Source organism: Phyllostomus hastatus, unplaced genomic scaffold (genome assembly GCF_019186645.2).
Source record: "Phyllostomus hastatus isolate PE091 unplaced genomic scaffold, TTU_PhHast_1.1 phas_contig_16, whole genome shotgun sequence".
In the NCBI taxonomy this organism is placed as follows: Eukaryota; Metazoa; Chordata; class Mammalia; order Chiroptera; family Phyllostomidae; genus Phyllostomus; species Phyllostomus hastatus.
Window position 1 is genome coordinate 4,860,886 of NW_025333643.1, and position 25,250 is coordinate 4,886,135.

Sequence of the window (25,250 nt, forward strand, 5' to 3'; positions counted from 1 at the left end):
AACTCTTCTTGCAGTGTGGCCCAGAGACACCAAAAGGTTGGACACCCCTCCAGTCAAAATCAAATGAGTCAAACAAAGACCCTACTGAAAGAGTCGCTTTTTTAACTGAAATGGTTTGCTCTGTCATCTTCTGTAACTGAGTTCCAACTTCCTCAGAATTGTGAATCCAGGTGCAACAGGTGGTGTTAGACACAGCATAGACTCCTTCCTGCTCAGCGAAAAGATTAGGATATTTTTATCAAGAAGGACTTTGTCCAGAGAGTCTGAGGATTTTTCTTGGGCAGCTATCATCTTAGCAGTGGATTCTACAATATCTTCAAGAATTAAGGGAAGGTTTCTAACCATAACCCCATTTACAGTTACTCCCAACCAGAGAAGTAGGGCCCCGCCAGAGGAAGTGAATCCTGAGTAAGGAACAACACCTCCTGGTGGGTCCTTTCTAGCTCAACAATGTAGATTCAGTGGAGTTGACCAATGAGGTGCCTCAGTTTGCTTGTAAACAGTTAGGGACTCAGTTAGCTAACCTAAGAGACATTACCCAGTTGTACACCAGCCACCTAGGCATTCATAGGCCCAAGGAAAATGCTAACTGCCACAGACATAAATTCTGTCAGAGCACAACCCACTTCCACCGAGGTGACACTGTTAATGAGCTCATTCAAGTTGACAGTTAGAAGATTCACTCGCATGGGTTGGTACACTTGCCCATTCACACCAGGGGTCAGTTAGGTTTTCAGTGCATTCTGGAAGTACAATAAATCTAGCCTGAAATAAAAAGTTGTTTCTAATTCTAGAGGTTATCCTCTTAGAACTATCCTGGAAGATATGGATTATGGTGTTATCTTTCTAGGCCAATGCCAGAGTACAGGAAAGAGAGAAGAGAGGGTTCCATGATTACTTAAAGTTCAAAGTCTTGACCTGACGTCTTTGGAGGAAACAGTCGACATCAGTGTCAACTAATTCTCCTCCTAGTCAAGTTGATGTGGAAGTACCCAAATATCAGACAGAACCTTCTTTAGCTGTGAGATGTGTTCACAAGCCTCGAGTCCCTGAAGTCTGCCTGCTATCTGGGCAGTGAGGAGGACCTGGGGTAGTCCTCTCAAGGAGATTTAAGGTGATTCTCAGTGATTCTAAATCAGAGGGTGGGAGAAAATTGGAAACATTAGTTTGAATACTCATAGCCAAAGTTTTTAGGAAACTAGTAGAATTTAAGATCCAGTCCAGGTTACAGGTATATAACAAAACCTCAAAGACAATTAACAGGATTAAAATCTAATATAGACAAAGATGCAAACATAATTTTTTTAACTGCAATTATACCCATTTCTTTCTTCCAAAGATAACCACAGCCAAACTAATTTGTTCACATTACAGTTGGCCTGATTATTTATATAAATGCAGCAAAAATAGTGATTTCTTTGCTTGGAAGCTTGTAAACAAGGTACCAGGCCAATTTTTCCAAGGGGATTTATTGGCCTTAAAATCTGGTCATATCTGAGTCTGTTACAGAACAAAGGGCCAAAGGGGTTGAGGACAATATACTATTACCAAAATGAACCCCACAGGTTCGTTATGTCCACCGCCTTATAGGAAAGACATCTCTCAATGGCAGAGATTTGTAAAAAGGAAAGGAAATGTTTATTTAATGCTATACAGACTTAAAGTAGTGACCTAACGTCTTCATTAAAATATCAAAGTCCTTTGAGATACCCTCAAACACCGACAGTGCTTCCTTCTCCCCCTGCCCTAATTCGGGGTACCGTAACTCAGGAAAAGAAGCAAACGTCCAGGATCCAAGCTCCTGACACCATCAGCTGTGTCGCAGTCCAGGCAGGATCTCCAGTTAATCCAAAGCCATGTGGCACCTTCTCATGGCCTACTGGCAAGAGTTCTTTCACCTTTCTTCCAAGCAATGTCTCTCCTGCTTCCCAGGCCACATGACCTAAGGCAGCACCCCCCAAAGCCACGTGGTCCTCTTCTACCAGAGCTGTAGGGGTCTGCACTCTGGCAAAACCACATGGATCTCTCAGCAAAGCTTCGGGGAGGCGGGGGTTGCCACTCTACCAAAGGTGAGTGGCAATTCTCTGCTAAAGCCGCATGGTGATTCTCTCTCACAGGGCTGCGGAGTCCCCACTCTGCTGAAGATTGAGTGGTTCTCTCCTCTATTGCTGCTGAGTCTCCATGTTAAATCCCGGCGCCAGTCTTCCTCTGCAGCCCCATTTCTGACTCCTCCCACAATCAGCTACACTTGCCAGCACTCCCATATCCTTCCAGCTTTACTGGGCTGCCATAGTGAGTCTGGGCAGGCGTGGCCCCATGGCATGAAGCCAATCATCTCCAAGCTCCCACATAGGCACTGTGACTAGGGGGAGTTGCCTCCCAGCTACATCTGTGGGGGGAAGTTACTTCCATCCCCCTGGCTCAGAGCATGGCCACAGCTGTTTAACATATCTATGCAACCAGTTAAAGGTTATAGATATGTTAAATGACCATGCCAGAGGTTAGCTACAAAGCTGTTGCTATGCAAAACAGTTCTCAAAGGCCCTGCTCCATTTGTCCCTTTCCTCAACTCACACCTGTGAGGGGAAAGGGTGAGGACATCCTAATATATCCTGGACACCTTGAGTTCTGGACCCCACTCCAAATACCTATTTGGGCCTCCCTCTTGGCTGCACCCTGTTACAAGTCTACAGACATCTTTCTCAAATATGACGTTCTAGTCAAAGCTTTGGTAATATAGCCAATATTTCCAGTTGTGTCCTGTTCCAAAAACAGATTCTCATTGAACTTATGTGAATAACTAACTATTGTCATGAAAAGAATACCCAAGAGTAACACAGTTCTGGGGGGATAAGGAGGAGGAGAAAGAGTAAATGTTTGATCTCTGTTCACATGAGTATGTCCTACCAAATTGTTGATAGCTTAAGAGAAAAAGTTTCCTTAAATCTGGTAAAGCAAAACATTAAAGAACCAGGAATACTTCAAACAAGAAGTCATAAAAATTATAATCCTCCTCCTCAGTTCATTCAGTCCCATGTTACTAATTTTTGCTCTGCTTGAATCCAGTTTTTCCACTAGTTCCAGAAATTCTTACCCAGTTCATTTTAAGATCTTAAAGTTTTGAGAAAACTGTATTTGTTGGACTTCTTTCCATGACTCTGCTTGAAGAAGCACTTCTGCAGGAACACTTTTATAAAAGCATCAGAGTAAAATAACTCTGTAAATGACAAAAGATTTAAAATACCCATTATTAAAGGTCTAATAAGAATGTATTATAATGGAATTGACAAGGAAATTTGGTTATTTCTATGATATACAACAATTTAAGATGATAACAAGAATTATAACTGATGAGATTATACCAGGACATACCAGATTTCCAAGAATTTTATACAGTTTCTAGAATGCTTATAACATATACCCATTCAGATACAACATGAAGAAGTGTTGGTATTACTTCTTATTTGACAGCACTTCCCATATGATTTAACATATCAAATAAGCCCAATTAGTTTTTTCCCTTTTTATAAGGAGAGAGAACAAATCTTTGAGATGTTCCAGGGACCCTCTGGAACATCCCAAAGTTAATTCAAGGTAAAAAAAAATTCATTTAGGATTTGATTTGGGGGAAGTTTGTCAAAATATACCAAAAAGGTTTTAAAATGTTTGGCTAAATAGGTTCACAGGTCACTGTGAAACAATACTTAATCTATTTAACTTAAGTGACAATGAGAGATTTTACAGGCAAATTTATAAGGTTACATAGTTGTGAGCAAAACTTAGCTCTTTTAATATGGAGAAGACTAGGTTAGTTAGATTTACTTAAGTAATCGAAGGCCTGATGAAGACAAAATGGAACGCAGGTGATTTTTTTTCAATTACAGTTGACATTCAGCATCATATTAGTTTCAGGTGCACAGTATAGCGGTTGGATATTTAGGTAACTTACAAGGTGATCCCCCAGTAAGTCTAGTACCCACCTGACCATAGGTGATTATTTTGACAAGATATAAGATCTGTGACTTTTTTTCCCCTAGGCAGATTACTTAAAAGGTGAAGGAAAACCTTCCTTAATCTCTTATCAGGAGCAGACCAAATAGCCCAAGAAAACTTTATCCTTTTAGCAGAAGAATGAAAATTAAGTTTTACTTTTATTTAAGTACCCTATTGATATTAACATTTATTTTAAGCCCTCATAACAAATTTAATTTTTAGCCAAATTGTAGACACAAAGTAAAATTCTCTTTCTCTTTTTCTATCTTTACAACTTTCTTTTTATTTGTTTTTATTTTCTCCCTTCCCATTTTGAAATAGCCAGCTTTACTTTGGAACAAATTGCTTTCTTTTCCCTTAACAAAATACATTTTCATCCCTTATACCTTCTTTACTGAAAACACATACAGAGATGTATGTGTTTCCTTGCATACAGAGATGTTTTTCTTATTATTTCTAGTAGTTTTAGTTACATATATTAGAATCCATATCCCTTAAAAGCACTAATTTCTAATGAAAATAAAGAAGTAAACAATTTTACATTAACATTCCGTGGCTTGGCAAATTTATCAATACTTTTTTGTAATTTCTAGAAACATATGTTTTCTCTTAGTACATTTTTCAATGTGGTACAAGACATGTTTACTAAAAGACCCAAATTTCTTTGGTTCTTCTGTAAAAGAAATTAAAAAATGGGCAAACCTGTGTTCAGCAATTAACGTTTCATTATTTTATCTTATTTAGAAATGAAGTGGATAGTCATTAACTTCACCTGTTATTTAACTTAGCAAAACTTTAAGGTTACAGTTACCAAAAAGATTTCGGGTAACTATTTTAAAAGTTCACCTTAAAATTTTTTATTCTTTTTACATCTATGTAATTTACTTGTTCTCAACAATTATGTTTAGAATACCCACAAAACTTTGAGATTTTAGACAAAATCAGCCATCATCCCAAGCTAATTTTTCTTGCTGACATATTTTGTAAAAAGTAACATGAACTCATTTGACTCATAAACCCAGGTAAAATGAGTTGTATGTCTTTGTTATATTCAAAGCTAATAACTCTAAAGACATGTCTATTTTATGTAAATCAACAACTTAAACTAGCTTTAATACCAAATATTTTCCCAGATCACATGAACCTGAAAAGCATTTGAGTTAGTTTCTATTACATTCTTGAGAATTTTTATGAGTCCTAAATTTATATAAATGCTTGTTTGTTTAAGCCAATTAAACGGAGCTCTTTTACAAATTAATGTGAGTAATAACATCCAGAGGGAGACGAGGCCACACGCCCACCACGTAGATGCATGTACAGACACACACACACACAGACAATGAGGGGACCTTGTGGTCTCATTTTAACATTTCAGCCATGAGACAGGTACTATAATATAAAGCTCACTAATTATAAAAGAACAGTTGGAAGAAGTTAAGGTTATCTTCTCAGATGGCTAAAATTGTTCCTACTAATATTTGTGAAGGCATATGATTTTTCCATTTGCATAATTTCAAATGACCTTTCCCCCATTTCTCATTTTCCTTCTGATAAGAATAAGCTCTGAAGTCTGTAGAACATTTTATCTCAAAGGCACAGGGAAGGAATGCAAATTCCTCTAAGGACTTTGGTTTCCCAAGGCTAAATTTTACAAGCCTTTTGAGACGAATGGGGGAGGAGGGCAGGGAGGGGAGGGATGGGGAGATTGCTAAAAGAAATAGGTGGGTTGTAAACTGCCTCTAGAGCTAGTTTTGCAAAGATGTGTAAGACAAGGACAGTTGCTCTCAATTCCTCAAGGAATTGGTTTGCAACTCAAATGACATCATAGGTTGATGTACCCACAAATCCTTTTACAAGGGCTTTAAAAGGTATTCTTAATATTTTTTTTAAATGTATTGACTTAGAGGGAGAAAGAGACATCAATTTGTTGTTCCACTTATTTATGCATTCGTTGGTTGTTTCTTGTATGTGCCCTGACCGGGGATCAAACCCACAACCTTGGCGTATCAGGATGATGTTCTAAACAACTGAGCTACTCCACCAGGGCTAAAAGGTTTTTTTTATCCCCTCCTGGGTACGTAGTTTTTATTTTAGCTTAGGGAAGAAGACCTAACCATTTTTCTAACAGGCTCTGCCATTTGCCCAGATTCTAACCACAGAGCTACTTTGTAGTTTTTAGTCAGGATGAAAAGTAAATATTTTTGGCATTATTGAACAACCCCTTGGACTCAAGAGGCATATCCAAAGAGAATGCAAAGGAAATTTTATTCTCCTCTCTCCACTGGGTGCTACAAGAGATCTGGGAGAGCTGACCCCAGCAAGAATTTTCACCCTCAGCTGGCTTCTACCAGTTTTTCCAGGTTCACACCTACAAGTTCTGAGTGGGTTTTAAAGTAGGGAGTACAGCTCCAATACTGTATTTATCAGTATTTTGAAAGGCTTTTTCAATTAATTTTAATTTTAGTTTTCCCTTGGCTATTTTGGGGAATAATGTAGCAGTTTACCAGAGAATTCCACAGAATGTCCTCAACTCTGGGAGGGGTCCCTGCAGGAGGTGTCTGCAAGGCCATAAACTTGGCAGAGTTTTGTTTATGGTCTTGTAGTCTTTTCAGAGTGGAAAGGCAATTCAGACAAGATTACCAGAATAAGTATTCAAATAAAAGAGGACAGAGGGGAGTGGTAAGAGTTGCATCCATTTTATAGTACTTTGTTTTAGGTACCTCCTGTCTCTTTAATTTTTTCATTAGCTTTTTGCAGTGAAACTTAATGAAGCTGTTTTGGAATTCTGTAGCCTTTTGGAAGTTTCTGCGTGCCAGTTAAAGTAGATATCCCATTCTGTTTGGGAACTTTTATTTTCAAGTATGCTTCTTAAGGGACCTTATGTCATTGGGACATTCCTTCTGATGGCCATCGCAATACCTGAGGGCTCACAGTTTGGTTGGACCCTCACCACAAATGGAGTACAACCCACATTTCTGCCCGGCTGTACTTGGGACCTCCAACCTATTAGGTCCCAAGCCTACCTCTGAGAACACAAAACAAGCTTAGTAAGATTTTGCCATTTTTATAGGTATTTATAGCTTCCAGGACCATAATTCTTAGTTATGAAATAAGCAGGTGTGTTGAAAGGCAGTGCCCTTAAATCTTTAGACTTTAAGGATATCTTCTCAGCAGAGCCCTTGGGTCTCTCAAAGGCAAAATAATACCTAAAAGGGACATGCTGCTGGATTACCAGTCAGGTCAGTAGCTCAACACAAAGAAAGCAGAGCTCAGAACCGAGAACTTGTGCTCAGAAATGGCGAGAAAGACAATGAAAAGGTGTTTGCCAGGTACCATGCCTGTGTGTCTCCTTGTCCCAGGATGCTATCAGAAGTTCACTTTGAATCTCATTGCTGCTCCCAAATTTGTTAAAGAACAAAAATTCAACTGAGTAAAATTTAAAGATCTTATTGGCTTTATTGAGTGATTCATGAGTCAGCATCCCATCTAGGAGCTCTGAGGAGCTGTACAAAAGGAAGGCTTTCACAGGCAAAGGAGGGGAAAGAGTGGATTGTTCCAGGCTTAGGTAACCTACCTGTGGGGGTCAGGAGGTGGCTATCAGGTGGGTTCCCTACTAGTGCTCACCAAAAAATTCCAGACTGACTGGTTAAGATAAAATTCCTGGGAGAGGCTGAAAGTGAAGTTAGGTTAGTATTAAGTCTCAGTTTGGTGATGTGGGCTTAATACAAATTATTGCATTTGGGGCCTGTTGTCTTTTAACACTGGGCTTGTTCACATTGTTTTGCTGCATTCAATTAGCTAATGCAAGTCAAGAGACCTACCTGCCTTGATTCAAAGAGTGAAGAAACAGATTCCATCTCTTAATGGGAGGAACTGCAAATTCACGTTGCAAAAGGCATAGATTTGGAGAGGAGACTAATCATGGCCATTTTTACAATCTACCACCAATGACACTACTGTTGTTAGTAATCGTAGTGGTATTACTAGCTTTGACTCAAAAAATTCTCACATCCCTGTCTCAACTGAGCTGCCTAGACTCATCATGCTGTAATCCCTACTTGGTTTAGAAACACAGGTTGCCTTTTTGTAATTAAACAGCATTTGAGCATTTGGATGAAGAGAAACAGAATTGTCCATCCAGAGGTCAGCCGGCACCCAGGTGCAGGGCATTTCTGCAGTGTGAGCATATGGGTGAACAGCTGAGCATTTTTGCTTGCCCTCCAAATGTGCCTTAGCTCTTCCCTCTCCCTTCTGCCCTGAGCCGGCTCAAACCTTCATGATCATTTGGGTTGTAGGAGCTGCCAGCAGCTTTACTGATACAGGGAGGAGAATGTGAGTCAGCAGAGGGCCGCTGCGGGGAGGAAGAGGAGGTGGCTCCTGCCTCCACACACTGGGGCTGCAAGAACTGCACCCTCTGTTATGCATCCCCCCAGAGCTGCAGGCTGAGGGAGGCAGAGCTGACAAAAGGATAAAGTAGGTCAAGAGATGGCATGCAAACAGTGATAGAGAACCCCGGGGGTAATGCCAGAAATTATTACTTTTTCCCCTGAACCCCCACCTCCAGCCCCAATTTGGGGTGCAAGGGAGGTGAGCAGTGCTTTATTCTGTTCCCCAGGCCTTTCTAAAATAACTGAGATGCTGTTAATGATCTCATCCTTCACATGTGATAGAGAGGGGAGCAGGTTGAGTCTCAGGGCAGGCTTCAGGTGAAGGGGTGGCCGCGTGGGCAGAGCCCTGTGAGGTGGGCTTGGATTGAGGTAGACGTTAGGCAGTTATGCTGAAGAGGAGTTTGGGATCTGCCAGGAGGACTGCAGCAACATCATCGCAGTGATAACTCTCCATTAGGCAGGGTTTCATAGCACTGGCAGCAAAGCTAAAATCTCATTTGCAGATGTTGTTTGACTGAGACTGTGTCCAGGTGGCTGAAAGGACAGGAGTCAGTCAGTCAGCTACACCTGCAGAGAAGGTGTAGCTGATGACACAGGAAAGAGGATGGGGATCTGGGAACTAGGAGACTTGGTTTATAATCAGGCCAAGTCACTTCTTAGATACCAGTGTCCACTTCTGTGTCCTGTATACTGGACACAGTGCCTCAGACCCCTGTGCCTCTGTTTCTGGGTTTTTCCTAAAAGAACCCTAGCCATGTGGCTCTCCTTGCTGGGAGCTGATGGCCATCAATGTGAAAGGACAGCAGGGCCCCTGGTATGACTGGGTGGTGGTTAAAGCTCATCGTCTGGAGCAGAAGGCCTGGATTCAAATCTCTCACTAGATGTGTGAATGTAAACAAATTATTTAACCTCACTAAGCCTGTTTCCCAGGGGAAATGATAGGATTATTGTGAGGATGAAGTGAGTTTTTAAGTGGAACCTGCTTAGCACAACACTAGGCACATAATCAGCATGTGCTATGACTAGTGTTGTCTTTATTTGGCAACAAAAATCTCCCATTGAAGATGACTCCATCTGTAGCAATGCAGAGGCTGACCAGCAAATAAATAGACAGCAGAGACATCAGGGATGCAGAGGGAAAGAGTCTTGCCCAAAGTCACCCAGACAATTAATGGCAAAGCCAACAACGTACAGTTACCCTAAAGACAACTGTCGATAGGGTGTCTTGGTCATTGAAACCAGCCCTGTGGCATCTTTAGTCTATGGTGGTCTTAGGAAGGAAGACCTGGGGTCCAGAGAGTCAGATTCACAGCCAGAGCCTGCCAGTCATTTGGGGCAAAGAGACCCATGGGGACTGCCATTGTAGGTCCAGAGGGCTGCTTAGTCCAGAGCAGAAGTCCAGCCTTCTCCAAACCAGGCTGGGAAATCTGGACTCTAGTACATCCTAAACCCTACAAGAGGAGACAGAGCAGGAAGGGCATGCTGGGTCCTCCTATATGATCCCTCATCTTTGGTAGATAAATCAGCCTGGCCTGGGAAAATAAGACCCTGGGTACGGCTGTATTTCCCCCTCCACGAGGATACCAATTCTTCTGTGTCTTCTTATCTGATGCAGGTAGTGGGCTTTTTGAGAGTGAGAGACACAGCTGAGTCATCTCTATTGCCCCTGGTTTAGGCTCTTAGGAAGTACTTGTTGGGTAGGTAAGGTAATTGATTGGTGAAAAAGTGTGTGTGTGTGTGTGTGTGTGTGTGTGTGTGTGTGTGTGAGAGAGAGAGAGAGAGAGTGTGTGTGTGTATGTGTGTACGAGATCAATGTGATTAAGAGTAGGTGGAGAAAGAGAGGGAGATGGACGAATGGATGATGATTGGATAGGTAGGGGATGGATGGATGGATGGGGGATGGATAGGTAGATGGATGGGATGCATAGTTGTGACTGGGTGGGATGGAAGGGTGGATGAATGGGTAAGTGAATGGATGGATGAATATGTAGGGGTGGGTAGGTAAATATGAATTAATAGAAGCTCAGAACAGGCCCTGGCCAGTGTGGCTCAGTTGATTGCAGCATCCTTCCATAACTGAAAGGTAGCAGATTTGATTCCCAATCAGGGAACATACCTAGGTTGTGGGTTTGAGCCCCAGTCCAGGAACATATGATCCCAGGTTTGGGTGCATATGGGAGTCAACCAATCGATGTTTCTCTCTCACATCAATGTTTTTCTGTCTCCTTTCTTTTCTCCCTTCCTCTCTCTCTCTTAAAAGCATTGAAAAAATGTCCTCAGGTGAGGATTAAAAAAATAGCTCAGGACAGGACTGATATTTCTCCCTCTACTTTTTTGTTCTCATGGCAAAAAAAGGTAGGAGTTGGCCCTAGTCCAAGTCCCATGGTCAATGCTAGCACTCCCTTCACACCTTCAGACCATCCAGCTGATTTCTTCTGCAGCTGCCCTCAGCTGTCTAGTCTACATTGATGCAGAGATCTCCCCATTAGCTACTGACTTTTATTCTTTAAAAAAAAAATAGCACAGAAGACAAGTATTTGTGACCATAGGTTGTATGGGTGTCATCTACGTGGATTCATAGCCCCTATAGACCACCTGGTCCAGCCCCCTCACTTTACTCTGAGACCCAGAAATGGAAAGGGACTATTGCCATCACCCCATGGGTTAGTAGAGTTAGAATCCAGATATTCTGACCCCTAGTCCAGGAAGTGGTGGTTAAGAGCTTTGGCACTAACGTCCATTAGACCAGGATTTAAACTCCAGGCTTCAGCTCTCACCATATGAGTGTGACCCTAGCAAGTTACTTAACCTTCCAAGCCTCTGTTTTCCAGTCCATAAAGTGAGCATATAAATAATCACTAACATTCACTTAGCCAGGCTCAATGCTGTATGCTGACCCCTGTATTGCCTTGTGTGGCAACCCCATGAACTAGGCGACACTACAACATTAATACAGAGATAAGGACACTGAAGCTGGGAGGAGTTAAAGGACAGGCCCGAGCCCCAGAGCAGATAAGAGGCTGAGCTAGGACTTGAACCCAGGTCTATGAGATCCAGAGCCAGCGTGCCCCCACCTGTCCATGGCCAACTCATCTGGCTGCGCCTCTGCCTTAAGGCAATTCCAGGGCTGCTGTGAGGACTGGATGAGAAATAAGTGTGGAGCTCCCAACACTGTGCTTGACATGTAGCAAGCACTTGGCCCATACCAGTTGTTGCTCTTTTTACCTCTGTGGTTTTTTCTGAGCCTTACCCTCTGTTGTTTGTTTTGCCAGCAACTGTCTTGCTTTACCTTCCACACCCCTTCCAGGTAATTGAGGCAAATATGGCAAATCCCATCCTGCAGCTAAAAAAACTGAGCTGCACAAACATCAAGTAACATGTCCAGGTCAGCTTCTGACCACCAAGTGGCAGACTTGGGCCCAGAGAATTCTGGAGGAGTTTACCACGCGGGCAAGGGGACAAGGGCATTCAGGCGGGGACATGTCCCAGAGACCTGAAGATGTATGGCTTATTTGGGAAATGTGGTGCTCTGCGGCCTGGGCATGTCACTCTCTGGGCTGGAATAATGAGAGGTGAGGCTGGGACAGCTTGGGGGAGCTGGACAGTAGCAGGTAAGCCCTTAATAAGTGCTCAGAACCTCTCCAGACAGGGGTGGAAGGTGGTACAAGGGCCAAGGTTGCTGGCAGAGAGGCCAGGAAAAGAGGCCCAGGAGGGCCCTGCAGAGGGCCAGCCTCAACCCCGCACCCCATTCCTCCCTCCTGAGGATGACAGAAGCTTTTTTCTTTCCAGCCTTATTTCTAGTCATTAGCAACTAAACTTGCCCTCCAAGGGAAGCTATGTGAATCATCTTTTAGTCAGAAATTGCTCCCCTGCCTCAGAAATCCTGGCACAGCCTCAGATTTCCTTCACCATCTCTGACTTTTTGAATATCAAGACTTCTACTAGCTGCTTGTCTCGGCCTTGCCGCTTCTTCAGAGTCACAGCTGAGCTTTAGAAGGAAATAGCTCCTTCCTCAGACTTCTGAGGCACCGTGCTTTCCTGGGAAAGTGTTCTCCTTTTATGACCATACTTATTCTGCATACTGAAACCACCTAAGTGACCTTGAATTTTATATTTTATGAGACCTCTTTTAAAGTAGGTTGGCACCACAGTTAACATTTGAATTATTAAACTGAGGATAGGCACTTGTGGAGCTAAACTATTGGAAAGTTAAAGCATATTTCTGAAAACATAAACTGTTAAGAGAAAAACAAATGTCCCTGGAGCCCTTGAAGTGGTTCTGAAGGAAGGAGCACAAAGGACTTTTCCTGGCAGGATGGTTTTCCTGAATAAATAGGCTAAACTTCACCTAGTTAGAAACACCAGGTCCTCAGCATACCCCATCCCTAAAACAAGGTGGTTACCATGCCCAGAGAGCCCCAGTAACCCCCAAAAGATGGGAAGGATCTGCTTAACTGTGTTCCCCATAATCTTAGAACCAGGTCACCAAGGAGGAGGGAGGAGGTAGTGATTCTGGGAAACAGAGAGACAGCTCTCGAACTCAGATCTCCTGGCTCCAAGCCCAAGGCTCAACTGAATATTTGAGTGAGCTTCAAAGTATCCCCAGGTCAGGCCTCACTCTGAGACTGGCTCTGGTCAAGCCTGGGGTGCCAGAGACATGAAGGGCTCTGGAAGTGACTTTGCAGGGGATAAGACAGCGTGGTGGGGTAGAAGTGGAGATCTGGTATGCAGAATGGCAGGGCCTTCATGTGTAATTTAGCAACTGTTTTGGGTTGTGTGGGGGATATTTTTTAATTGTTTGAGGGGCTGGTTTGTTGTTTTGTTTTGCAAACACCATCTATGGGAGAAGGGTTTAAAACAAATAACCCTAGTTGGGGAATTTCAATTTTTAACAGAAATATTAATCCCTATATCCCACCCCTTCAACCTACACACACACACCAAACAACCAAACACCCACACATAAACACACCCCCATATACATACCACACACTACATACATATACAGTACACCACACATACTACACATACAACAATGTACATATACATACACGCTCACATACACCACACACACACCATGCCATGTCACACACACTAACTATGCACACACCAAACACCCACACACAAACATACCCCCATATACATGCCACACACTACATACATATACCATACACTACACACACTACACATACATGAATATGCATACACATACACACACACCATGCCACATCACATACACTCGCTGCACACCAAACACCCAAACACAAATATGCCCCCATATACCTAGCACATGCTATATACATACACCATACAAACACCACATACATACACGCTGTTACACCACACACACAACATACACAAACACATCCACCCACATACACACACTACATACACCACACCACACACAGCACACATATACACCAAAGTTCGCACACACTACCACACCACACACATACACAACACATCATTTACACACTACTACATGAATAATGCACTGGTGAGCTTGAGAAGGTCCCAGGGAGTTTTCTTTCTAGTAATGTCTCCCCAGGGGTCTTATCCTGTCCTGTCTATTGTCCTGGACACACACACTAACCTTCTGCCTTTCCATCCTCTGGGGAAGACCTGGTGGCTCACTAGCCTGGCTCTGGCACCTCATGCTCCTCGGGAGGCCTAGCACCTGAGAAGCTCCTTTAGGTGGCCATTCTGGAGGCAGAAAATCTGACAAAATTCCATCCTGTCTGGCCTCCCGTTGGCAGCACCCCCACACAAACACAAAAGTGTTCATCTTTTCATTAGTTACCCTGCAGTGGGAGGCAGAGATAAGCAAGACAGACATATCCCCCCACCGTTACCTAGTTAATGAGCTGTCTCAAAGGCTAGTGCCAAGAGGCAGGGCAGCTGAGAGAGCAAGTGCTGTGGCTCAGAGCTGGGAACACCTGGGGTCAAATCCTAGCTCCCCTACTCACGCGCAGGGTGACCTCACCTCTCGGGGCCTCTGTGTGGACAACTTTGAAGTGGGAATAATAGCAGCCGGCTTCCCACAACCAGATGATGCACATGAGGGGCTTAATAAAGTGGTGAGCAGAGTCGGAATCCAGAAAATGATCACTGCTGCTGTGGAGGCTGGCTGGTTCATCCAGGCACCAGGAGGCTTCAGCACAGTGCCCGCCCACCAGGGGTGAGGAGGCCAGGCCACCAGGCACAGCCAGTGAGCAGTGTTTTCTGACTTACTTTTAGAAACATCATCATGTTGTCATTGCTGCAGTTTATCATGCTAGCTGTTGGGTTCTTTGGGGGGATTTTTAGGTGTTTTTTTTTTAATTATGGTAAAATATACAACATAAAATGTATCATCTTAACTGTTTTTAAGTGTACAGCTCAGTGGGATTAAGTACACTCACATTATTGTACCCATCACCACCATGCACCTCAGAACTTTTCATCTCCCCAAACTCACACTCTGCCCATCAGACACTGACTTCCTCTCTCTCCTTCCCCGTAGCCTCTAGCAGCCACCCTCTACATTCTGTTTTTATCCTGGGTACACCATGTAAGTGGAATTATACAGTATCTGTCCTCTTGTGACTGGCTTATTTCACTTAGCATAATGTCCCCAGGTTGACCCATGTTGTAACCTGTGTCAGACTCCCCTCCTTTTTAAGTCTGAACTTCCTTGTATATACAGGCCACACTTTCTTCAGCTATTCTTCTGTCATGGACCCTTGGGTTGCTCCCACCTTTTGGCTATTGTGCATAATGCTGCTGTGAACATTTGTGTACAATATCTTTTCAAGGCCCTGCTTTCAATTCTGAGTATATACCCAGAAGTAGAATTGCTGGGTCATAAGACAGTTCCATGTGTAATTTTTTGAGGAACTGCCATCCTGTCTTCCAAAGCAGCTGTCCCATTTTCCTTCCCACCAACAGTACACAGGGTCACAGTTTCTCCACATCCTCACTGACACTTTTCTGTTCTATTTTTCATAATAGCCATCCTAATGGATATGAGGTGGTAAAGCTAGCTGCATTTTTTAATCTCATGTTTGTAGTTGTTTTTTGTAATTTGTAGTTCTTCAAGTCATCATTTCTTGATCTTGGATATATTTGTTCCCCAGTATCCCAAAACATGGATATGAATTGTCCTCTCAAAGTTACACCTGTGGCTGCCCCCAGCACTCTAACAGGGCTCAGTGCCCACACAGGGAAGCCAGGAGCTTCCTGACTTCCGGTGCAGGAGCTTGGGGAAAGCCCCAGGCCTATCCCTCCACAGGTCTGTGACCTTGAACAAGTCATTTCCCTCCTGGGCCTGCTTCCTGTCCTTCAAAACCAGAACAATACCCACCTCTTAACTCCCTTACAGAATTGGAGCCCTGGAGATAAAATGGCCCTTAGAAAGTCTACAGCAATAGCAAAACTGCTGGGTTTGTCAAGATTAAAAAAGCCAAAAGAGAAAAGAGTGGGTCCTGCTTCTTAGCAATGCATGTAGGCAATTTCAGAGCTCAAGTTCATGAAAATCAATTGAATTATGTTGAATTATGGGAGAGGAAGCTCTGTCATTTGCAACCATGGATTGTTTGAAATCCTTTTAAAGGAAAATTAAAATATTTCACAGAGGGCAACAAAGCGCCAGGTGTTTTGAAGACATAATTGCTCAGCTGTCTTGGGCAAATAAGTAATTAGGCATTTTTATTTACATCCTCCGTGTTGTTATTTTCTTTCATTAGTGGTGGGGGAAAGTACTACTATGGAAAATACCTAAAACTCTGGAAATCACTACAAGGTTAATTGTAAAAATTGTTTAAAACATTTTATATATATATGTATATTTTTAAAAGCACAACATAACAGCGTACTACAGAGACAAAGGAGAGTGCTCAGAGTTTATGTTCCCAAACATCAGAAATGGGAAGCTGTATCAGAGATTCCTTTGCTTTCAAGTCAAATCCCACAAAAGAGCTTGGGAGAGGGAGCCTTCCAAGGCTCGTGATGCTGGAGACGTAGTCTGGCATGGCCTGAGTATGGGGCTGTCCTGAGCCTTCTTTCCACCCATGTAGCTCTGCCTTGCTCTACCCTCCCTCATCATGATCCACTTCACGGAAAGGGTTGCAAAGAGTTCTTTTTCTCTCAAATGGAGATCACCTTCTCCAGCCTCTGCATGTCACAGATGAGGAACTGAGGACAAGGGGTTAAGGTCTAAGGCTCAGTCCTTCCTATGAATGCCTAGGTCTCAGGATGGTCATGTTATCAATGCCCATGACCCCACAGGGCTTGGGTCAGCTCCTGGGCCTAAGCACTAACTCTAGAAGGTGGGGAGCAGCAAGCAAAATGTTCAACTGCTGTCCTGTCCCCCACATAGCTAGTCCATTTTGGCATCTTCTGGAGCCCACTCTTCTGTCTGGGCGGCTGAAGATGAGGATGAAGAAGGTTTGCATGTAAGGCTGGTCTGAGACCCATGAAAAACCACTAATGGGGAAGGAGGAGGAACTCGGACATATTCATAGATAATTATTCCTCTTCAAAATCTCTCTAGGATTGGGTTTATTTGTGGCGCCTTTTACCACTCCCAAAGCCACCTCCACATGAGTGGCTACATGTTAGTTTTGTGCAAGTAATGTGAGCGGTTGTATGCACATGTGTGCAGGTACATGAGAGAGGTGAGTTTACCTGCAAATAGGAACTTCCACAGCCTTCTACTAATCCCGCAAGCACCCATAAGGAGATGTCTTGTTATAACCTGTGAACCTACACCTCCCCCACCAGAGTGGTCTGCATTGAGCCATCCAGCAAATAATTGGTAAGTGTCCACTGTATACTGGGCTCTGTGCTGGCCCTAAGAACCCAGAAAGGAAAAGGATACAACAACTCTTACTCAGGACAAGGCAGACTCAAAAAGCAATTTTTGAAGAGAGAGAGAGAGAGATTTCAGCTGGTCCTTAAAGGGCAAGGAGGGGTTTGCCTGGCAGGGGAGGGGGAAAAACCACAGTGTCGCAGGAACAGAGGTGTGAAGCAGCTTCTGTCTAGGCAGCCACGGAGGAAGTGAGAGGTGCTAGGGGAAAGTTGTCCGTGATTCACTGAGAGTCTTGGGGCAGGAGCTGTGGTGTTCATGCGGCCCAGCACCTGGTGGAGGGCCAGCCCTCAGCTGGTGCTTAAGAGAGTGTGCCAGATGAGTGGAGAGGAGGACGAAGAAGGGAGCAGAGAATGGAGAAGAGAATTGTGGCTTATTCACAGAATGGAATTCAGAGAGCAGTTAAAACTTGCACCATAAACACAGATGACTCTCCAAAATGTAATGGTACATGAGTAAAGCAAGAAGCTTTCAACATGCAAAACAGCACTACACATATACACACATACAGTAGGTTGAACTACATAAAATAGCCAATGTTTGACCATTCTGACGTAGAAAAAGAGTATCTCATTTGGTTGAACCTAAGTTGAGATCACAAGAGCTGGTGCATCCATAGCATGGAATACCACTCAGCAACAAAAAGGAACAAGCTATTGACACATGCACCAGCTTGCCTGGATCTTGAGGTAATTATGCTGAGTAAAATAAAGCCAGTCTTCAAAATTTACATACTGTATGATTCCATTTTTATAACATGCTTGGGATGACAAAAGCATAAAGATGGAGAACAGGTTAGTGGTTACCAGGCCCAGGGAGGGCGAGGGTAGGGAGGCGACTGTGGCTATGAAAGGGTGGCACAGTGACCCTCATCATGAATTGTTGTGTATCTTCACAGTGGTGGTCATGGGGATTCACATGTGAGGCCATTGCATAGAATTGAAGACTCACACAGGAATGCATATAAATCTGTTAAAATCTGAGTAAGGTCAGTTTGATTATCAGTGTCAATATCTTCATTGTGATGTTATATGACAGTCATCCTGGAGGTGAGCACTTCAAGAAACTGGATGAAGAGCCTATGACATCTGTGTTATTTCTTATTGCATGTGATTCCAGAACTCTCTCAAAATAAAAAGTTAGGACACACAAGGTAGGGATTCCCGTGAAGATGATGGTGTAGGTGAATGCAGTACTCAGAATTAAAGAATTACACCTCAATTACAGAACAACCATCATTCATAACGATCTGAAATCTAGCTAAACAGAAGTCCTACAACTAAGGATATAAAGGAAAAGCCACATTGAGACTGGTAAGAGGGGTGGAGACTCAGACAGGCTGGTCTTACACCCATGTGTGGCAGTTAAAAACCAGGAGGGATATTTCAGCTACAGAGGGCTCCCCCTAAGGAGCAAGAGGTCCCAGCCCAGGGTTCTGGTGCTGGGAAGAGAAGTCCCCATAACTGCTGCCTGTAAAAACCAGCGGGGATTATGACTGAGGGAGACAGGACTTCTGGAGTCCCAAGTGTTCCTCTTAAAGGGCCCACACATGAACTTACTCCAGACTCACTTGCTCTGAGTTCCAGCACTGGAGTAGCAGCTCTAAAGGCACCAAGGACATACAGGAAGGAACTGAATTGTCTGGCATCAGGGAGGGGCAGCTTCCTCCCAGGCAAAAGTTCTGGTAGAGACCATTATTTTTTCACTGAGCCCATCCACCCAGGCAGGCACCATATCTGAGTCTCCATCAATCTTGCTAACACTGTTAGCCCAACCCTGGTGACTCCCTGAGACCCTGCCTCACCCAACTTTCAGGTCCACCCAAGGCATTTTCAGTGGCTTTTCCATAGTAATGGCCTCTCTTGCCTCATGCTTCAGACCTTCCTAAAATCTCTCAAGCAAGCAGCATCTGACCTTTGCATACCCCATATCTCTTGCTAACTGGCCCCAGACCTGGCACTAGCAGCAGCCAGCCTTGGCCCCTATGGGCACCTCCAAGCCCAGCACAAGTAGCAGCCATCTGCAGATCACCCTGTACTTGTGCTGTGTGACCCCAGGCAGGGCACAAGTGGCACAGGCAGTGGCTGACCTTGCACCTCCCAAGAGATCCCAAAACCAGTGCACCTGAAGAACAGCTTCAGACCACACCGGATTACAATGCCATCACCTCTATGAGCAACACACTCAAGGGCCAGACTCTGCAGGCACCAAATCCCCAGTGAATTAAGTCCTACTCCATAGGGTTGGCCCCTGCATAGCAGCTCCTCACTGTAGTTACAGCTGGTCCTCACATCTGATCAGACTGGAGGTCATTTCCTCCCTGTGACATGCCAATAACAATCAAGCCTCAACTACAACAATACAGTGCACACCTGAAGCACCCAGCTCTGGTGAGTGGGGAGGCTGTGCCCCTAGGCCCTACATGACACCTACTACATACAGCCATTCTACCAAGCCCAGAAGACGTAGCAGCTCTACCTAATACATAGAAACAAACACAAGGAGGCAGCCAAAATAAAGAGACAAAGAAACAGGTCCCAAGTGAAAGAACAGGAGAAATCTTCAGAAAAAAAAAAAAAAACTAAGTAAAATGGAGGCAAGCAAACTACCAGATACAGAGTTCAAAACAATGGTTATAAGAATGCTCAGGGAACTTAGTGAGAACTTTAACAGCATAAAAAAAGACATGGAACCCTGACTGGGGTGGCTTAGTGGGTTGAGCACCAGACTGAGAAGCAAAGGGTTGACATTTGATTCCCAGTCAGGGCACATGCCTGGTTTCAGGCCAGGTCCCCAGTAGGGGGCACACAAGGGACAACCACACATTGAAATTTCTCTCCCCCTCTTTGTCTCTCCTTTCCCCTCTCTCTAAAAATAAATAAAATCTTTTTTTTAAAAAAAGACATGGAAACTGTAAAAAAGAAAAGTCAGAAATAAAGAATATACTAACTGAAATAAAGAATAAATTGCAGGGAATCAACTGTAAGGTAGATGAAGCAGAGGTTCAAATCAGCAATTTGGAATATAAAGAAGCAGAAAATACCCAATCAGAACAGCAAAAAAGGAAAATATAATCTTAAAAAAATGAGGATAGTATAAGGAATTTCTGGGACAACATCAGGCCTACCAACATTCTCAACACAGGGTGCTGCAGGAAAGAGAGAGCAAGAAATTGAAAACATATTTGAAAAAAATAATGATGGGAAACCTCCCTAACCTGGTGAAGGAAATAGACATACAAATTCAAGAAGCACAGAGAGTTCCAAACAAGATGAACCTAAAAAATGCCCACACCAAGACACATCATAATTAAAATGCCAAAGATTAAAGATAAAGAAGGAATCTTAAAACAGCAAGAGAAAAGCAGTAGTTACCTACAAGGGAACTCCCATAAGACTGTCACCTGATTTCTCAACAGAAACTTTGCAGATCACAAGGGACTGGCACAAAATAGTCAATGCAATGAAAAACAAGGACCTACAACCAAGATTACTCTACCCAGCAAAGCTTTCATTTAGAATCAAAGGACAGGTAAAGAGCTTCCCAGACAAGAAAAACTAAAGGCATTCATCACCACTAAACCAGTATTATAAGAAATGTTCAAGGGTCTTCTTTAAAAAAAAGGAAAAAGATTAAAAATATGAAATAATAAATGACCACAAAAAAGAACAAAATCTTAACCATTTGTCACAGCATGGATAGACCTAAAGGGTATTATGCTAAGTGAAATAAGTCAATCAGAGAAAAACAAATACCATATGAGTTCACTTATATGTGAAATCTAAAAAAATATATAAGCAAATAAACAAAACAGAAACAGACTCATAGATACAGAAACAGGCTGATGGTTGCCAAAGGGGAGGACGGTTGGGGGGCTGGGTGAAAAAGGTGAAGGGATTGAGAAGTACAGATTGGTAGTTGCAAAATAATCATGGGATGTAAAGCACAGCATAGGGAATATAGTCAATAATATAGTAATAACTATGTATGGTGCCAGTGGGTACTGGAAATATCAAGGGGAACACTTTATAAAGTATATGATTGTCTAACCACTATGCTGTACACCCAAAACTAATACAAAATATAAACTGTAATTGAAAAAAATTGTTAAAGAATTTGTAAATTTCCTTGGTGATGCTGAGTACAGCCAGGATGGAGAATCATGGGTCTACAAGAATACTGGCTTGGCTTAGTTGCATCAGACCAAGGGAGAGCTACTGGATGCTTCCAGGGAGCAGGGAGGTAGGGAGTGGCATTGCTACTGATGGTGAGGCAACGCAGGGTAGAGGCTGGAGGAAAGCTTTATGGTCACATCCCATGATGGCTCTGTACTAGTCAGGATTAATACCTATTGGAAAGTGTTGTGAGCTGAATCATGTCCCCCCATATTCATATGTTGAAGTCCTAATGTCTAGTGCCTCAGAGCGTGATGGCATTTGGAGACAGAGTCTTTAAAGAGTTGTAAGGGTGAGCCCTGGTCCAGTGTGCCTGGTGTCCTTATAAAAGCAGATTAGGACACAGACATGTATAGAAGGAAGAGCATGTGAAGAGACAGGGAGAAGACAGCCACCTGCAACCCAAGGAGCAAGGCCTCAGAAAAAAATAACCCTGCTGACACCTCGATCTCAGACTTCTGGCCTCCGGAACTATGGGAAAATAAATTTCCATTGTTTTTTTTAAAAAGACTCACAATGTAATGATTACTGCTAAACTTAAGATAGAGGTTCTTTCTGGGACAAGGAGTGGGTTATGCAAATAGAGAGAGATACACAGGGAGATTCAACATTTTCTGTCTTGTTTTCCTTCTTAAAAAAGAAAAATCTGAAGCAAATATGGCATAATGCCAAGGCTCTACAAAGCTGGATGGTGGGTGCACAGCAGTTTCTCTTATTATTCTCTATCACATTTTTATGTTTGAAATAGTTCATATTTTTTTAAAAGCTGATTTTGCATAACTCCTTGCATCCGAGCCCAGGATTGTGTCTGGGATACAGAGGGCTGAAGGTGCAGGGGGAGGGCAAAGGGCTCGCTGAGAGGAGAGAGGGCGGCCAGAGCCTGGCCCCCACCTCCCAGACCACAGAGGCTCCCCCCTCTAAGCCTCCCCCACCTGTTTTCACAGCCTCCGGAGAAGGAGGGTGCCCTGCCTCGGCAGGTGGGCAACAAGACTGAGTGCGGCCTGCTGGGCTTTGTGTTGGACCTGAAGCAGGACTACGAGCCCGTGCGCAGCCAGATGCCAGAGGAGAAGCTATACAAAGTGTACACATTCAACTCCGTGCGCAAGTCCATGAGCACAGTCATCAAGCTGCCCGACGAGAGTTTCCGCATGTACAGCAAGGGCGCGTCTGAGATCGTGCTCAAGAAGTAAGTGGCACGGTGAGCGGGCAGGGAAGCAGGGTGCTAGGGACTATGGAGTGACACTGCCCTGTAGGCCTGGCCAGAGGAGCCACCTGGAACCCAGAGGCTCAGAGAGGGCCCTGCCCACTGTCCCACAGCAAGACCACCTCCGGGGCCACTATTTCCTCTTTAAAATGTCTATAGAGAGTTCTGTTCCTCCTTCTCTTTTAGTAGGAAGTTCTACGCATTATCACAGTTAGATCTCTCTTAGTTCACTTCCCTTGACATAGAGTTGGTTGATGGTAGTGATTTTCACCATTAGCCAGTCTGCTCTGACTCCAGGTGCTAGAAAAAAGCCTGGGGAACTAAGCAAGTCACTCTCCCACTCTAGCCTTCAGTTTCCCCACTTGTACTTTGAGACATTTATCTAGTCCAGTGGTTCTGAACCCTGGCTACATGCTGGAACCACCCCAGAGCTTTTAAGAAACCATTGTTTCCTGGACGCACCCCAGACACAATGGACGGGAAACCTCTGCGGTAGGGCTCACGCACGGGTGTACATTTGTTCATTGTTTCCCCGTGCCACGATAGTATGCAAGCAGGGTTAGTAACCACTGGCCTGAGTTTTATGTCCTTTGAAAGCCATTTTAGTCGTGGAACTATTTTTTCATGTGAAATTTTGTGAATATAAAAGAGATCAAAGTGAACCTGCTCTTGCTGAGTGGACGGGGGCAGATATTACAGAAGGCTGACTGATTTCTTTTTGACTGGTCCTGATTTCATTCCCCCCTGGGGCCCCAGGGCCCGAACCAGCCCTGAAGCATTATGGCAGATGGACTGGTGGGGCACTGGGTGACCCATCACAGCCAGCTGGGCATCCCTGGGGTGGGAAGGTGAGCTTGAGCAAGTCAGAGGGAAGATCTTTAGGCCCCTGGATGGACCTTATCCCTTTCCATGCTGTCCTCCCTCAGATGCTGCAAAATCCTCAACGCAGCAGGTGAACCCAGGGTCTTCCGGCCCCGTGACCGGGATGATATGGTGAAGAAGGTGATCGAGCCCATGGCCTGTGATGGGCTCCGCACCATCTGTGTAGCTTTCCGCGACTTCCCCAGCAGCCCCGAGCCTGACTGGGATAATGAGAATGACATTCTGAACGACCTCACTTGTATCTGTGTGGTGGGCATCGAGGACCCTGTGCGGCCTGAGGTAGGCAACCCCTGCCGCCCCCCCCCCCCGCCACCAGCACCAGCAGATCGGGGAAGAGGGTCAAGGCTGGGAGTCTAGTTGGCTGGGTGACCTGACATAAAGTCGCCTCACCTCTTTGAGACTTAGTTACCCCGTGACACCCACAGGGTCTTTTCTTTACCGGCTTTTAAACATTCAGACTCACCAGACAGCACAGGTCAAAGTCGGCGTCAATCTGCTCAGGTTATACCGCAGAAACCACAGCCTACGAGCAGTCCTGGAACCGTTCCCCCAATCACCCTAGACCTTCCCACCAGCCCCTGAAGGGGCAGGTGTGAGGGCTGCCCTGCCTTAGAAGCCCCTTGCCATATAGGAGCCAGGATCTCCTGTAACAAATTCATAGGATTCCTAGGTCCCTGCAAAGGAGATGGCCATGACAAAGGTCACCAGATTCAGGAAACCCCCAAGTATGGTATCCCCACCAGCATTTAGGGTTCTCCCCATCAAGATCCAGATTACCGGCCAGTTCATACTCGCCAGCTTGCCTAGGGTCACAACTGACAGTTTGCCTTTATCAGGTTTCCAAGGGAACAGAGCCAGAAAGTTAACGGAAGGTCAGATTCTCAAGCAGAAGGGAAGGGGAATCACAGCAGCACAGCCCTCCCCATAAGGATCGAGGGAGGTGATGCACTGAGTACACCCAGTGTGGTGCTCAGCTCACAGTAGGTCTTCAGTCTCCTTTAGCTGAATCTGAGCCAAGAATTCAGCACTGGGGATTTGTAGGGTTGGAAAGGATAGGACGCAGATGGTTAGTCAGGCTGCCCAGGCCAGTGAGAGGTTGTGGGGAGAGGGGAGAGCCACCTCAAGGCTCTAAAACACTGCTGTGGGCAGCAGAGCTGAGGACATGAGGCAAGGTACAGGAGGGATTGGCCTCCGCTTCCTCCAAGGACTAACACAGCTGCTGGGTCCAAACCCGAGTGCCTGGCCAGGCCCTGGCTGGGTCCAGATTGTCCATGGCTGTAGGATTCGGTGACAATACCCCAGGGGCTATCTTCCTCCACCAAGGGCACCTTCCATCTTCCCCACTTGCCCTGACTCCATTTTCTGGGAGCCTCTGGTTCCTTGCTCCTCTTGAAGACTCTGTTTTCCCTTCTTTCACGTGAAAAGGGATAGACAGATGCTAACCAAGTTTCCAGCCCTGATGTTGGTTCCACAGACCAAAAGAAACAAGAAGGTCGCAGACATGGACTTTCACATTCAGGCAACAGGGAGAGAGGTCAAGAGTGTGAGCTCAGGCATCAGACAGACCTGGGATGCTGAGTCCTAACATTACTGGCTGTGTCACCTTGGACCAGTTACATAATCTCTCTGAGCCTGTTCCCTCATCTGTAAATGTGATAATAATAGTATTCCATGCACGCACACACACACACACACAGAGGGAATACTGTACAACTTCAGACCATGCACATACAAGCAACAAGCAGGGTGGCTGGTGCAGGACA

At 44.5% G+C, this 25,250-nt stretch overlaps 1 protein-coding gene across 11 annotated transcripts in view; it reads left to right on the forward strand.

Moving 5' to 3' along the window:
• ATP2B2 (ATPase plasma membrane Ca2+ transporting 2) overlaps positions 1 to 25,250 on the forward strand; it is a 377,186-nt gene that overhangs the window by 321,012 nt on the left and 30,924 nt on the right. For all 11 annotated transcript variants that reach the window (XM_045832091.1, XM_045832092.1, XM_045832100.1 and 8 more), the window contains 2 exons: positions 22,346 to 22,587; positions 23,532 to 23,766. In XM_045832091.1, the coding sequence (XP_045688047.1) occupies positions 22,346 to 22,587; positions 23,532 to 23,766 (477 nt within the window). The remainder of the gene's footprint in view (positions 1 to 22,345; positions 22,588 to 23,531; positions 23,767 to 25,250) is intronic.